Genomic DNA, 14,158 nt, shown 5'->3' on the forward strand with positions numbered 1-14,158 from the left:
TGCAGCCTTCTACTCTGACAGCATAGACGTCTTATGGTGGATCCGAGGACGAAGGAGATATTTCCGCCCGTTTGTTGCAAACCGCATTGGCGAAATACAAATGTACACAGATCCAGCTCAATGGCAGCACGTTCCCACCGAACAAAATCCGGCAGACCTGTGTTCTAGAGGAACTGATCCAGTCGAACTTGCCGAGTCTCCTCTATGGTGGGACGGTTCTCAATGGATGCCTAAGTCGAAGAGTGAGAGGCCGAAGATGCAGCTAGCAGACTCCCTAACCGTCATGCCAGAGATGAGAACAAGAAAGAAACAGAGGACAGAGTTTACCGCATACGTGTCGCTGCAGACAAACCAATTACAGGATTTGACTAAACCGTATCAGACAGCTACTACCACAGGCTGGAGATTGGATCCAAAGCGCTTCTCAAGTTCGAGCCGATTAGTCCGTGTTAATGCAAGAGTGACTAGAGTTCTTCATAACATGTCAAGAAAGAGAGAAAGGTAGACCAATAAGGTGTTGTTACCGCACGAGATCAGAGAAATGGTGCGATCATGCCAGCGTGAAGCCTTCGTGAACGAGTTCAAGGCCTTAGTGTCCGGGAAGCGAATACCGCCAAAGGGCCCACTTACCAAGCTGAACCAAGCCCTCAACAAGGATGACCGTATCCATTCTAATGGAAGACTGCAATTTGATGAATACGTAACATATGATGTACGTTTTCCTAAGATACTGCCGCGAGGACAGTGGGTTACAAAGCTCATTGTCAAACATTACCATGAGCTGGCCAACCATTCAGCAAGTACCAATTTTGTGCTGCCCCAAATGAGGGAAAAGTATTGGGTAATCGCAGCCCGTGAGGATATTTGAGAATGGGAGGGAGAATGCAACATGTCCAAACGACGGAGGAACAAGACATCAACACAGATCATGGCTCCGCTTCCTAAGATCCGCGTGAGGTTCACCTTCCGTCCCTTTGACGAAACAGCAGTGGACTATGCAGGGTCTTTTACCACAGTACAAGGAAGAGGTGTGTGCCATCAAAAGAGGTGGCTTTGCTTGTTCACATACTTGTCGACTCGAGAAGTTCATTTGGAAATAGCATTTGGTCTGGATACTGACAGATTTCTGAATGTCTTCACCCGATTTACTAGCCGAAGAGGCCGGTGCAAAAGGAAATGATAAGTGACTGTGGGACGAATTTTGTGGGAGCTGTCGGTGAACTAAAAGAGCTCGTCAGTAAGTTGGCCCAGAACAAGATCCAGCAGGACACGGCTTATCGAGGTGTGAAATGATATTTCAATCCACCAGGAGCCCCACATTTCGGTGGCAATCACGAGGCTTTGATTAAGTCAGCTAAGAAGGACGTTCGGAGTTCTTGGAAGCAGTAATGTTACCGATGAGAAGCTCGTTGCCGGAGTCGAGAGCCTACTAAATTCTCGACCACTTACCTACCAATCTGCTGACCCACGAGATGTTGTACCATTTACCCCAAACCATTTCTTACACGGGCAGCTTGGTGGCCAATTTGCACCCGAAACCGTTGACACCACAGAACGCAGCCCACGCAAACGGTGGCGAAATGTCTAAGAGATTATATCCCAGGTTTGGAAGCGTTGGTTACAGGAGTACCTTCCGTTGCTGAAAAGACGACCAAAGTGGACAGAAGTTGTGAAAAATTTAAAGAAGAATGACATTGTGCTGTTTCTGGAGCCAAATCTGCCCATTGTGAGACTTATCCACAAACTTGTGCCTTTACAAGAAGGCTAGGAGAATGAGCAATGATTATGAGAACTGAAAGGAACTTGTTATCTTAGGGTTTTGAGAGTTTTACGCAATCACACTTTTCGTTACCTCCCAGTGTGGGGAGGAGGAAATGGACAAATGACAATTGCATGACGTAATCGTTTCTATTTTGAAAAACCAATAATAGCTCAGATTTTTGATTGACAATTTTGTGAAGCACGCGGTGCTAGTTTTTGGTGATTTTTGTATTTTTGTGATTTGTTTTCTTTTTGGAAAGAGCGGTTAGACTTTCTATTGAATTATACCGTTTACAAAAGTACGTTTCTTACCGTGGTTTATATCCGCGATAACTACACCTTCGAAAGATCAGCGGTAGACATTTATGGTGGAGTGTTTCTTGCTTGCGGCCGGCAAGTAATTTTTCCGGCTTCGTTAACGATTTGTTCTGAGGCTTCCCCCGAGAAACTCTCCCCGTTGAACAAGCTACGCAACTATGGCGATCGATGACGAAATCTACTTCGTGTAAGAAAAGATCAGAGTAACTCGGAGCAGAAAATTCGAACGCTTCTGGAACTCATATGGTAAGATTTTATCATAAGCTCTGATTTTTAACTATTTTAACTATTTTGATCTTGTAATGAGGGCCTCTAGTTTATTAGCATTTAGATGCTATTTTGAGCTACCCTCGATAAATAAAGACTTCACTTCACATTAAGCGCCCAGGGGCTCTTCGCGTCTTTGTAGTAAACATTCACCACTAACATTCAATCTTCCCGACTAGCTGCCCCTGAGTCTCCGAGGATGCATACATACACTGCTTCTAGCGAGTATTTCACTTACCTTCAGTGCATCCATAAAGCTCTATTCGTAAGGTCGGGTATCCATAAAATGATTGAACATTGATTTTAAGAAATCGAGCTACGATGGGCGGATCCAGAATCCTTCCAACAGCGGTTTTGGAATCTGTGTTTCCGTCTATGACCTATATTATTAGAATGTTAATATTTGCATAATGTTACACAGAAAAGCATTGTTACTTGACACTGACTAAGCCAACAGTTGTTGCAACTTTTAAAGTGTTTCAAACTTCAAACAGTTCAAGCCGGAACTCTTCAGATGTTTCGTTATTCCTCAAATATATGTCCTTCATACAGAGTCTCTGATCTGATACACATCTCAAACAGATCCCTATTGTTTCGCACCTGGCTATTATTATACGGCATAAATTTGCCTCCATCATCACTGTAAGATAATGTGTAAGTCTTTGTCCACCAGCTTGCGTCAGATCGGCCCTGATGGGCTATTCTTGTAACTTTGGTGACTTGTCCTAAGTCAATCTGAAGAAACTGCTTAGCATCGGTATACTGGGAAGTCCATCCTCCATAGAAATTACCTGAAGGTGAATGAAACACTTGGTCTCATCAATAATTTTTTCATGGTGCTTTTCTCTTGGACAAGCAAGACAACTATTGCTTTTATTAGAAGCATTTGAAATTTGATTCCATTTGAAATCAATTACAAAGTTCTGACCTCATAAGAAAGATATCGACCAGCATAAATATGTTACATAAATGAAGCACAAATCTCAGAGGCACAGTACCTTGTTTCGGCAAGTTTAACCTTGCACGTTCTGGTCCAGCATATTGGTTGTACCTGGACGATGCTACAATAGCCGAATCTGGTATCGTGCCTTTTTCCATTCCCAAAGGAGATGTACACCCTACGTCTGGAATTTCGAATCCTAATAAGAAATTACAATAGGGCATCTTAGAGAGCAAACAACTTGGTGAAGACTAATATAGACTTTTGCAAACAAAGTATTCATGGTGTATGCTGAAGACTGATTTAACGTCGGAGACGCATCAATGAATCAGTGAAAAAGTAGGGAGAGACGAAAACTGAATACACAAACCGCGACTAAAAAGCACTTAAACTGATGGTACGTTAGTGGATCGGGGACATTTCGGACCTCATAGAAACAAAAGCCCAATGCTATGCAAGGCATCTTCAAAGGTAGATTAGAAGGGCAGTTCAAAAAGAACAGTCCATGCAATGCTTGCTTAGTTAGTATGGACGACGAAGAGATCCCAATATCCCCTGTATGGAGAGTTAGCAAAAGGAAAAACTTTATATTAGTAGAAGCCAACTGCGCTACAAAATGTCTCCAAAAGAACCGGAAGGCCCTACTGTGCCTCAAGAGCTTCGTAATGGGTAATTAAGGCGTTGGAGATACACTGGGTTTTTTATTTCTCAGACTCAAAAAAAGAAATCGATAACATGAGGATCGAAAAGTTTATCGAACTCATTCATGCTGTGAACAGAATTCGGGGATCTCCTTTGTCCAGCAAGACCAGATTAAGGACCACGGATGAGTGCCTTTATGTGACTCTTTTTTTAATGGTAACTCAAACTTTAATCGAGATTCAGAGAGATTTTTGTTTCATGGCAGCTTCTGGTTTCATCATACGTTTTTTTTTTTCGGGGCAGCTTTAGGAAAAGGCAAGTTGCCAAGCTTTTTCAGAGTTCAATGTACTGGATCTCAAGAAAAGGAAATAAATTTCTGGGAGCAATCCTATTTGATGAACTCAGATGTACTGTACCTTCATCGCAGCCGTAAAATTCGGTTCTCATGGAGATACGCGATTTCCAAGTTTTTGGAAGAATCCGAATGAACTTTGTTATTACTGATTGGTCCAGTTCATTCTTCACCACGGTGTATCGGTCTGAGTTAGCAGTAAACGTCTGAGACCAAAAAAAAGGATAAGATCACAATGCACATTATGTCAATTTAAGCACCCCAAGCGCAATCAATAGTTGAGCAAGATACTGCATTCAGTACAATTGTTGATTCTATGTTTTTCATTATTAAACCTAACTATGACATTAAACTTCAATAGTGCAGTTAATCGTACGTCTCTCGTTTGTCTTTCAATATAATCATTAATCGGTCTTGATCAGATGCTGGTATGGATTGACCGGCCTTTTATCAATATAAGTAACAGGGTGGTTGGGGCGTCTTTCATCTTTGCTTGGAATGCTGTGGTTGAAAAATATATATTTTTTATGTTGTTTAGTCAGAGATTGCTTCCTTGGGGTGCCTCTTTGGTGCTAAGATAGTATTGCATTTTTTCAAATAGACGGAATTAACGAATTAACGGTTCGAAAATGTCCACAAGATTTCCTCCGAGTGTGTTAAGGCGTTTGCGCTCGACGTTAAGATCTAGATATCAACGGTTAATTGACAACCACAATTAGGACATAAGAGTTTTCCCATTAAGATGATCCGCTGCAATAGACCATAGTAATAACCCCAGAAACCGTTATGCCTGACCATCAACCAAAGAGTAATTTACCTCGATGGTGAATTTGATCGTCTGGGTGAAAGTAGTCCTGAGAAGGACTGTTTGTAGTGACTGACGTTTCTACAACCTGAGCGGAAGTCATCTTCAGAGGAAAGTGACGGGTTGAAATTCAAATGAATGTAGCGATGTTCTGTTCTGTGTTGTGATTGGTAGCGAGAAAAGGAATGTCACACAATACGTTTCCCACATTACTCTTTACATTTCTTTTACATTACTTTTTAGATTACTTTTCCCACTACCAATCACAACACAGGACAGAGCATCCCTACATTCGTTTGAATTTCCAACTGCCACTTGATTCTAAAGATGACTTCCACTCAGGTTTTTGAAGCGTCACCAGTGGCAACAGTCTTTCATGGGACTACTTTCACCCAGACGATCAAATTCCATCAAAGTATCTAACTCCTTGGTTCAAACCATTCTTTCTCAAAGACCATTTTTTAATCTTAGGATATATTTATCGGAATCCTCCAAAACAGGAAAAGTCCAAACGATGATAGCCAAGGAATCTACCCAAGAAAACCTGTCGATAATCGTGAATTAAGGTGGCTTACCACAGCTTTCCGAAGAAAAAGATCAAGGTTTTGGAATCTGTGAAATTAAAGCAACAGGAAGTCTCTTCTGAAGTGTTAGTCACTGCAATTGATGTAAGATGTAATTTTACCGAACAAATAAATGCAAATCAGGGGAAAATGCTAAACATAGTGACCGACCTTTTGGAGGGGGGACTGGAACTAGACACTTCAAACGCTTTTTTTTCTCGAAAACCAGCCGTACAACCCCACCTCAAAATTTCAGGATTTCCGAAAGCGAGAAAAAATAATTATGCAGAGAAATAAATAGTTAAATCTGCCATACAGGTTTTTCACAAATTACAAAAACGTCGATTTTCGTCTATTTTAATAATATCTGAAAAACTATCTGATAGAACTTTTTGAAAAAATGTTGACGGTTTTGTCTATATGTTGTTTACTAATTCCCAAAATTTTAACCCTTGTTGTACGGCTACGTTTTGAGAAAAAGGCCTTCGAAATGTCTAGTTTCCAGTCCCCCCTCCAGGAAGTCCGTCACTATATTAAGCGTTTTCCCCTGATTTGTATTTATTTGTTAGGTAAAATTGCATTTTACATCAATTGCAGTGACCACAAGAGGCATCATTTTTGTTTAACTTCACAGATTTCACAATTTTGATATTTTTTCTTCGCATAACTGTAGTAAACCACCTTAAGCAGGCGGAGGCACGTTTTTAATCTGCATGGTGTCTTTTTTTTTTTTCAAATTACCTTCGTAGGATATTTAGTAACGATAGTAATAATAACTTTGCAGTTTATGGTCTTAATTTCACAAGCTCTTACTTTTATAAGTCCGTCTTCTCGATTTACAGGGGTATAAAATACTCCTTCATAGCTGTATGCGAGAGTGTAGCTTCCCACCCACTCATCAGAATCCTGCCTTCCTTGAGATGCTACCGCTGTGATTTTCGTCCATTTTCCAAAATTAACTTGAAACCATTGGTTTACGTCACTGGTTCTGGCAGCCCAACTTCCCTGTTTACCACTGCCAGAGGAAAGAAAGTGAAGCCTGCCAACGTAGGGAGCAAGACCACTCCCACCAAAACTTGAAGCGGTGATTGCTGAATCTGGTATATCTCCTGATTGCATTCCCAGGGCTTTTATGCATGGCGGTGTTGCCGGCGTAGGAAAACCTCGACCAAAATTAAGATTGAACTCGTGTTAACAATAAGTTATCATAAAACAAACCTGTACGACAGGTCTGCCTTCTTGCAATTGCAGTGAGGAGCAAATACCGATTTAAGGTAATTCCCTTGAAATTGTTCTACTATCAAACTTTTTTGGAAACTTGGCATAATTAACATTCATGATATGAACATTAAAAAAATGCAATAAAAAAATGGGGTCACCGTGCTTGTTTACGCGTCAGCAGGCTCTTAAAATGGGGTATTTTTTACTGTTTTCGTGTTAAACATTCGAATCACCTTCATACAGAATTAAGTCTTGGTTACTTCAGAGACAAAAAAATTTATTTTGAAAATAAAGCTTATTTTATTTACATAAGCAGTATTGCTTGATTTACGCCGTCTTTGATTCCCTGGTTGTGGGAATAGTGCACTTTTTGGGACAGTTCCGTGGTTAGCTTGAAGTCCTCGCCTTGGGTAAAATATACCCAGTAAGGAGCTGTTTTTCAAAAAAAAAATCATGTTCTACTATCAAACTTTTTTTCTTCTTCAAATATGTTCTTTATTAGAGTGTTCTTAGCAAATACCTGAAAAAAAATCGGGGGTCACCGTGCCCGTTTGAGAGAGAAGGAGCATTTATTTCGCTATCGGGTTTAGTTTGAGCGAAATCTCTTACGTTTTGTATGCGCACGTGCTCATGTGCGCGCGCTAATGACGCGAAAATCGTGCGCAGTAGGGATGCGCAATGCAATACTAAGGAATTACCTTAAGCAACGTTTCACGAAAACGAAGTGCAAGGTGCAGGATATCTCACACTAATTGCACGAGGGCGAGTAATTTTTTTAATAAAAGAGGACACGCTAATTGATACAGTAAAAAAAGAAATTAAGTTGTCTCACAGAGATTATGACCAAATAGCAATAATAATAAAAAACGAGTACTTGACTTTCTTGCTGTATTGAGGTTGCGTAATTTTCTTTTTTGGAATCGACTTGCTAACACTCCTGAGTCATGCGTGATAGCGTAAGGATGTTCTTTAGAGCTCGAGGTGACCACTTGCAGTAAAAAAATGAAATGAACTATTGACCTTACGAACTATTACTAAAAAAATATGGTAAGCTACTTGCTTGGGAACGAGAGAAAGGACAGTTCAAAAAGCAGTCCCATGCAATATTCAAACATACAACCTTCGTAACATCAGTCGGATGCTGTACTAATTGAGCCACTAAAACGTCTGGGGAGTCAGGGTGCTTATATAGCTTTTTTTATAGCTCAGTGGATAGAGCATCCAGCTGTTATTACGGAGTTTGAAGATGCACTGCCCGGGACTCTGTTGTCAAAATACTAGCTTATCATCTTTTTCACGGTCACTTTGCATCATTTATCATCGGTATATTTACATTTACCGAGAAAGTACTGCAATTTGAATGGCCAAGAGAAACACCTTTTTTAGTCAAATTCGGAAAAAAAACTGCATGTGAAAATTGCAGTTTCTAAACTAAAAAGAGGCTGCACTAAAAGTTACTCCGGTAATTGCCTAGACAAATAATAGAGTGGATTTATACTAAAAAAGTGGATAGCGTTGAAGGCGAATTCTGATCGGATACTTAAACTCCGAATATCCTTTGCTACTCATCTATGAGAAACTCGTGCGGGATTTGCTCTCGAAAATTTTGTAATCGTTGCAGGTATAAATTGATTAAAACCCCTTTTTTTATATTATCTCATTGTTTCAGTCAGTATAATATATTGCTTTGCTTCTCGGCAATATCCACAACTAACCACTTCCACTTTGGTAAATTACTGTCACAAGTGATATTTAAAATAAGTATCACTCTTGACATTCCACAATCGTCCTAAACTTCACTCGTTCAGTGGCCCGTGAGATTATGTATTACAATTTCATAATAAAATTACTTGTTTATGCACAACATAATAAAACATCAGGTTCTGACCTGAGCATTTTTAGACATCACTTAGTAGTATTTTTTTAGGTTAATTCATCCTCCTATCTCTAACAAAGTATTCCTGTATGATTTAGAACTTTATACATCTAGCGGGCTCGTCAAAATACACATCAATACTACACACCAAAACGTCTAATAAGTTACTTATTATCCAACCTTTTGGCACTAATTTTTAGTAAGTAAATTATTATTGTAAACAACAGAGAACGAGTGACAGAAGTGCGTGGCAAAGGTCAGCACCTAAACTAGTCAAACCGGTTCCTCTACTGCACAATAACCGAACAAGTTCGAGAAGCGTTCGAATTCCTTGCTTCTGATTGACCACAAAAATCAGCAAAGAGGAGCAGCCGGGTAACTCTCATCTTTACTTACACGAAGTACTTTTCCTCATCGATCACCATAGTTGCATAGCGCGTTTAACGGACATTTTCACGCCGTAGAAAGCTTCAGAAGTCGTGAGACGAAGATGGAGATGTAAAAAGTAAGCTTGGCGTTGCGGCGACTAGACAAGCTAGTGAGCAAAGGTGTAGAAAGTGAAGGTCGTGCTTCGCGTATCAGTAATAAATATTTACTATACCTTCGAAAGATCAGCCGTAGACATTTATGGCAGAGTGTTTGTTGCTTGCAGCCGTGCTAAAGCTTGTAAACTTTCCAGCTTCGTTAACGATTTGTTCTAAGACTTTCCCCGAGAAACGTTCCCTGTTGAACGCGCTACGCAACTATGGCGATCGATGACGAAAACTACTTCGTGTAAAAAAAGATCAGAGTCACCCGAAGCAGAAAATTCGAACGCTTCTGGAACTCATATGGTAAGATTGAGCGCCCAGGGGCTCTTCCCGTTCTTGTAGTAAACTTTCACCACGAACATTCAATCGTCCCGACATCTGCCCCTAGGTCTCCGAGGTTGCATCATACACTGAGATTGCATCATTCTAGCACTTACCTTCAGTGCATCCATAAAGCTCTATTCGTAAGGTCGGATATCCATAAAATGATTGAACATTGATTTTAAGAAATCGAGCTACGATGGGCGGATCCAGAATCCTTCCAACAGCGGTTTTGGAATCTTTGTTTCCCTCTATGACCTATCATGAGAATATTAATATTTACATGATGTTCAAGAGAAAAACATTGTTACTTGACATTGACTAAGCCAGCACTTGTTGCAACTTTTAAAGTGTTTCAAATTGAGATAGTGGGTTCAAACAGTTCAAGCCGGAACTCTTCAGATATTTCGTTGTTGCTCAAGTAACGTTATAAGTGCATTGAGCTAAAGTCTTGACATGCTTCCGAGCTTCCGCAGCTCAAATATACGTCTCTGATCTGATACACATCTCAAACAGATCCCTATTGTTTCGCACCTGGCTATTATTATACGGCATAAATTTGCCTCCATCATCACTGTAAGATAATGTGTAAGTCTTTGTCCACCAGCTTGCGTCAGATCGGCCCTGATGGGCTATTCGTGTAACTTTGGTGACTTGTCCTAAGTCAATCTGAAGGAACTGCTTAGCATCGGTATACTGGGAAGTCCATCCTCCATAGAAATTACCTAAAGGTGAATTAAACTCTTGGTTTCATCAATAGCTTTTACGTTCATGGTGCCTTTCTCTTGGACGAGCAAGACAACTATTGCTTTTATATTTTTGACAGTCTTCGGTGGAGAAGCACAAAGAGAGAATATTCAGATTTTCACTGACACTTAATGCGTTCTACACAAAATAACTTGCGAGTTTCTGTAAATAATATAACCTCCCGTACCGTCATACACTTTTAATCAAAGGAACTATTAACAAATTCTCTTACAATGGAAACAGTTCTGAAGACACGGCTATTATTAATTGATCATTAAAATTAAAAAGCAAGATTCATGTGGCATATTTTTCAAATGCCTTTTTCAAGCAAAGTATCTACCCAATCTCTAAACCTAACATGTTATTAAATACCGTAAGTCTCAGTTTTAGGCCCTTGTTTATTTCTACTTTGATTAAATGATCGACCCAACTGTACTGATAAACTCTCTTTTTTTTATTAAAAAGTGTATCATTGGATAATTCCAAATTCGATCTGGAATGCACGGACTCATGTTGAACGAGCTCCTGAACGCTCCTAAGGTGTTTCAAATCCAATTCCACTCATAAGTTTTTTTGTTTTTTGTTTTTTTGTTTCTCGCTTTCTCTCTTTTTTTTTTGTTTTTGTTTTTTTTTTTGCAAAATAAAGTAGGAAAGATTTATCCACGGCCTGAGTTTGTGGGCCATTTCAATAAAACAATTGTTTCTCTCGCTTGCTGGATATGAGATGATTATAGCGGAGCTCCGGCGGCCCGAAGGACCGCCAAGCGGAGCACCAAAGGCACAGGGACCAATGAGTTGCTTTTCTCGTGGTAATCATGGCTAGCGGTATTGCTTGTGGGCGCTAAAGCACGACGAAGTTACCCAACAATTTGATAATATCCCAATAATAATCATAACAATCAGAAAAATTTAACGCTAAAGATTGTAATGCCGTGTAATGACCTATGCATTAGGTTGGATCGACACAAACAGTGATAAGCATAAACACACCACTGTTAGGACAGACCAACTTAACAACGTTTACGAAGGCATTCTCTTTAGAACTAAAGAGCAGGCACAGTCATTTATTTTTCAACCATCGATGCAAGGAAAATAAGGTACTTCCACCGAGTTTGAGATTGTGGCCTCGCGTGCGAAGTACTAGTAAGTAATACAAACCCATGGCAAATACTGCCTTTTACTCTCTGACGTTACGCATAGACCAATTTCATCGGTCTCTACAGAGTTTGGTGTGGTTGATTTCTCAATCTCTCATCGCATCAGTTGAGGAAGGCATTTTACAACTAAGCGTTGATCAAAAATTATTGGTCAGAGCTGTAGTTGCTAGCATTTTAAGTCGCTCCAAACCTCCCCCCAAAAAATCTGCAAAGATGTTTTTGAAGGGCTAAAGAACGATCCGGATAGGCTCGTTCTGTTTGCTGATAAGGGCAAGTTCGTGGTGTTTATGGACAGGCTGCAAAGTCCGTCAGACTACAACCTTACAAAGTCAGAGACTACGATCTCGCTCACGAGGGGGGGATAACTTCCATCCTTACGTGATTCTAAAGTTAAAGAGCTTTCGTGTTCGATGTTCTGAAGGCAAAGGGCTGTCCAAAGTCCTTCCTCGGTAATTGTTAAAAAACTGTTACAGCAGGTTTTGCAGTTTTTCCGTACACCTTTTTTTATGCATATCATAAAGAAGCGAATCAAGAAATGCAATTAATAGCGAGGAAGTCTCAAGAGGCCATGGGGGCTTATAAGGAGGACTCCCTCTTATTAATTACAGCAGTTTAATTAAAACGGGAAAAAGAGAGACAAAGAAAATGGAAAATAGTTAAAAAAACGAAGAAATTAAAAGAAAAGAATTAGGGAGCAACACCGAGAAGCTAACAGGATGTACTGATAACTTGAAAATATTTCACATATTCATTACCATAAGAGCTTGACCCAACCCAGGAATGGTTGCATTTCCATAATGGGTCAGGCCTCTCATGTGCTCTATATTTATTAGCTGTTCTGTGGAAGCATAAGGTAAGCTTTAAGTGAGTGTTTAAAAGTTCTTACATTATTAGATTGAGTTATCGAATAGGGTAAGGAGCTCCACAATTTTGGACCTTTTTTTATGTTTGTTCTGCAACCATGAGAACGATATGACTCAGCATTTTGGGTAAAGTAATTATAAAGTTGGCTTCCAGTTTGAAATAGGTTTTGAAAAGAACAAGGAAGCATTCCTCGGTGGTACATGTACATAAAAATGTATACTATAAATATCCAGAATACTGAGTTTTTGAAAAAGAGGTTTGCTTGTCCGAACAAGTATATATCGGACAAACCAAACGCCAGTTTATTACACATTTAGAGGAGCACCAGAAAGCTGTAGTAGTCGTGACTACCATTGATTTGTAATAAAGCACACGTACGAAAAGCCTAAGGTATGGGATAAGATAGGGGAAGAATTTGACTTGGAAGAAAACTATATATCAGAAGCCATTTTACTGCCCGTAGGAGTTTCAAGCGAACCTTACATAAGACCCTTTTTAATGTAAGATAGTGAACTCCATCAGTAGTAGGGAAATAGGGGGGCCTAAAACATTTTTTGTTTTATTTCTAAACCATAAAATGTGGCATAAAATTTGCCTTGGCTTTTCAATTGATCACTAAGCGGGCGAAAATTTCTGATTGGCTGATAGCAAGAACACGTCAATCAAACGTTACTTGAGACCTTCGTCAAGTTTGTACTACTATGACGGAAAATTTAAAAAAAGGCGACCATTGAATGGAGTATATCAAAAGCTCTACTTGCTTATCTAACATTGAAAAAGAACGGGACATTTTGCTCAAGAAAGAGTAGGAGACTGCTTCCGGTAAAGATGTTATAGTTATTCTACCCACGATTGATATACACGATCTTCAGTTTGGCGAATTAATAAATATTTTCATCAAAAAGGTTGCTTGTGATCGTTTCGCAGATACTGCCGTCGACAGTGCAAGGGAAATTCTCGCCTTCAATTCACTCTATGGCGAATCTAAAACGTTACAGGCACCTGTGAGGGACAACATCCAAAATGGACACCAAATCTCAGCTTTGTGAACTAAAATGTTGTTGGAATATGCTGCAAGATCGTCTGGGCTTGACCTCTTTAATATAGAATCAGAGAGGTAAATTAAGGGTCTCGAGCTCGCTTCGCACATTCAAGTTCTGCAAGACTAAGTTGGCAACAGTTTTCAGATCATTGATTTAGTTTTCTCGTGAAACGGGTTGAACACATCAACACGGGAACTTGGATTATTATTATGATTAACGATCAAGACTTTTACTTGAGTAGTTTAATTAGACAGTAAATCGACATTCCGCTAAAGAGTTCTTGGCTTGAGGTTTGGATCGTCGATCGGTGGTTCATTCATTCTCTCCCTTTATTTAATTAAACCAGGTTTCGGTCGATACTAAAAAGAGTGTTTTTTGTTTTAATGATCTCCGATTGCAATTTTAGATTAGATGCGCATAATCTACAGCAATCGTTCGCGTATTTACCTGACAGTCTTCCTCATTTTACTTGATTCTATGATACAAATTTGTATCTACCCTTTCCGTGCTACACACAATGAACTGCAATGCCGTGACAGAGCCTTTGTTTGAGACGTACATAAGGAGGAGATGTCTATTTTATCTTTCTCTTGAGTACCCCGGTTGAAACTTGGAGAAAAAAAACTCTCTTACCTACCAATGTCAGGTAAACACAGTATTTTATGACGTATTTTTGATAAAATGCCAAACGTTTGAGCTTTAAAGCAGGCCAATTGTCAAATTAGCAAGCTTCCTAGAGCCTACACTGATG

At 39.7% G+C, this 14,158-nt stretch overlaps 1 protein-coding gene across 1 annotated transcript in view; it reads right to left on the reverse strand.

Moving 5' to 3' along the window:
* LOC138059641 (uncharacterized) overlaps positions 1-14,158 on the reverse strand; it is a 106,078-nt gene that overhangs the window by 15,334 nt on the left and 76,586 nt on the right. Inside the window, exons 42-48 of the mRNA XM_068905259.1 lie at positions 10,131-10,321; positions 9,713-9,854; positions 6,462-6,811; positions 4,345-4,486; positions 3,345-3,485; positions 2,947-3,137; positions 2,585-2,726 (exon numbers count right to left, since the gene is read on the reverse strand). Of these exons, the coding sequence (XP_068761360.1) occupies positions 2,585-2,726; positions 2,947-3,137; positions 3,345-3,485; positions 4,345-4,486; positions 6,462-6,811; positions 9,713-9,854; positions 10,131-10,321 (1,299 nt within the window). The remainder of the gene's footprint in view (positions 1-2,584; positions 2,727-2,946; positions 3,138-3,344; positions 3,486-4,344; positions 4,487-6,461; positions 6,812-9,712; positions 9,855-10,130; positions 10,322-14,158) is intronic.

Source organism: Montipora capricornis, chromosome 1 (genome assembly GCF_036669925.1).
Source record: "Montipora capricornis isolate CH-2021 chromosome 1, ASM3666992v2, whole genome shotgun sequence".
Taxonomy (NCBI): domain Eukaryota; kingdom Metazoa; phylum Cnidaria; class Anthozoa; order Scleractinia; family Acroporidae; genus Montipora; species Montipora capricornis.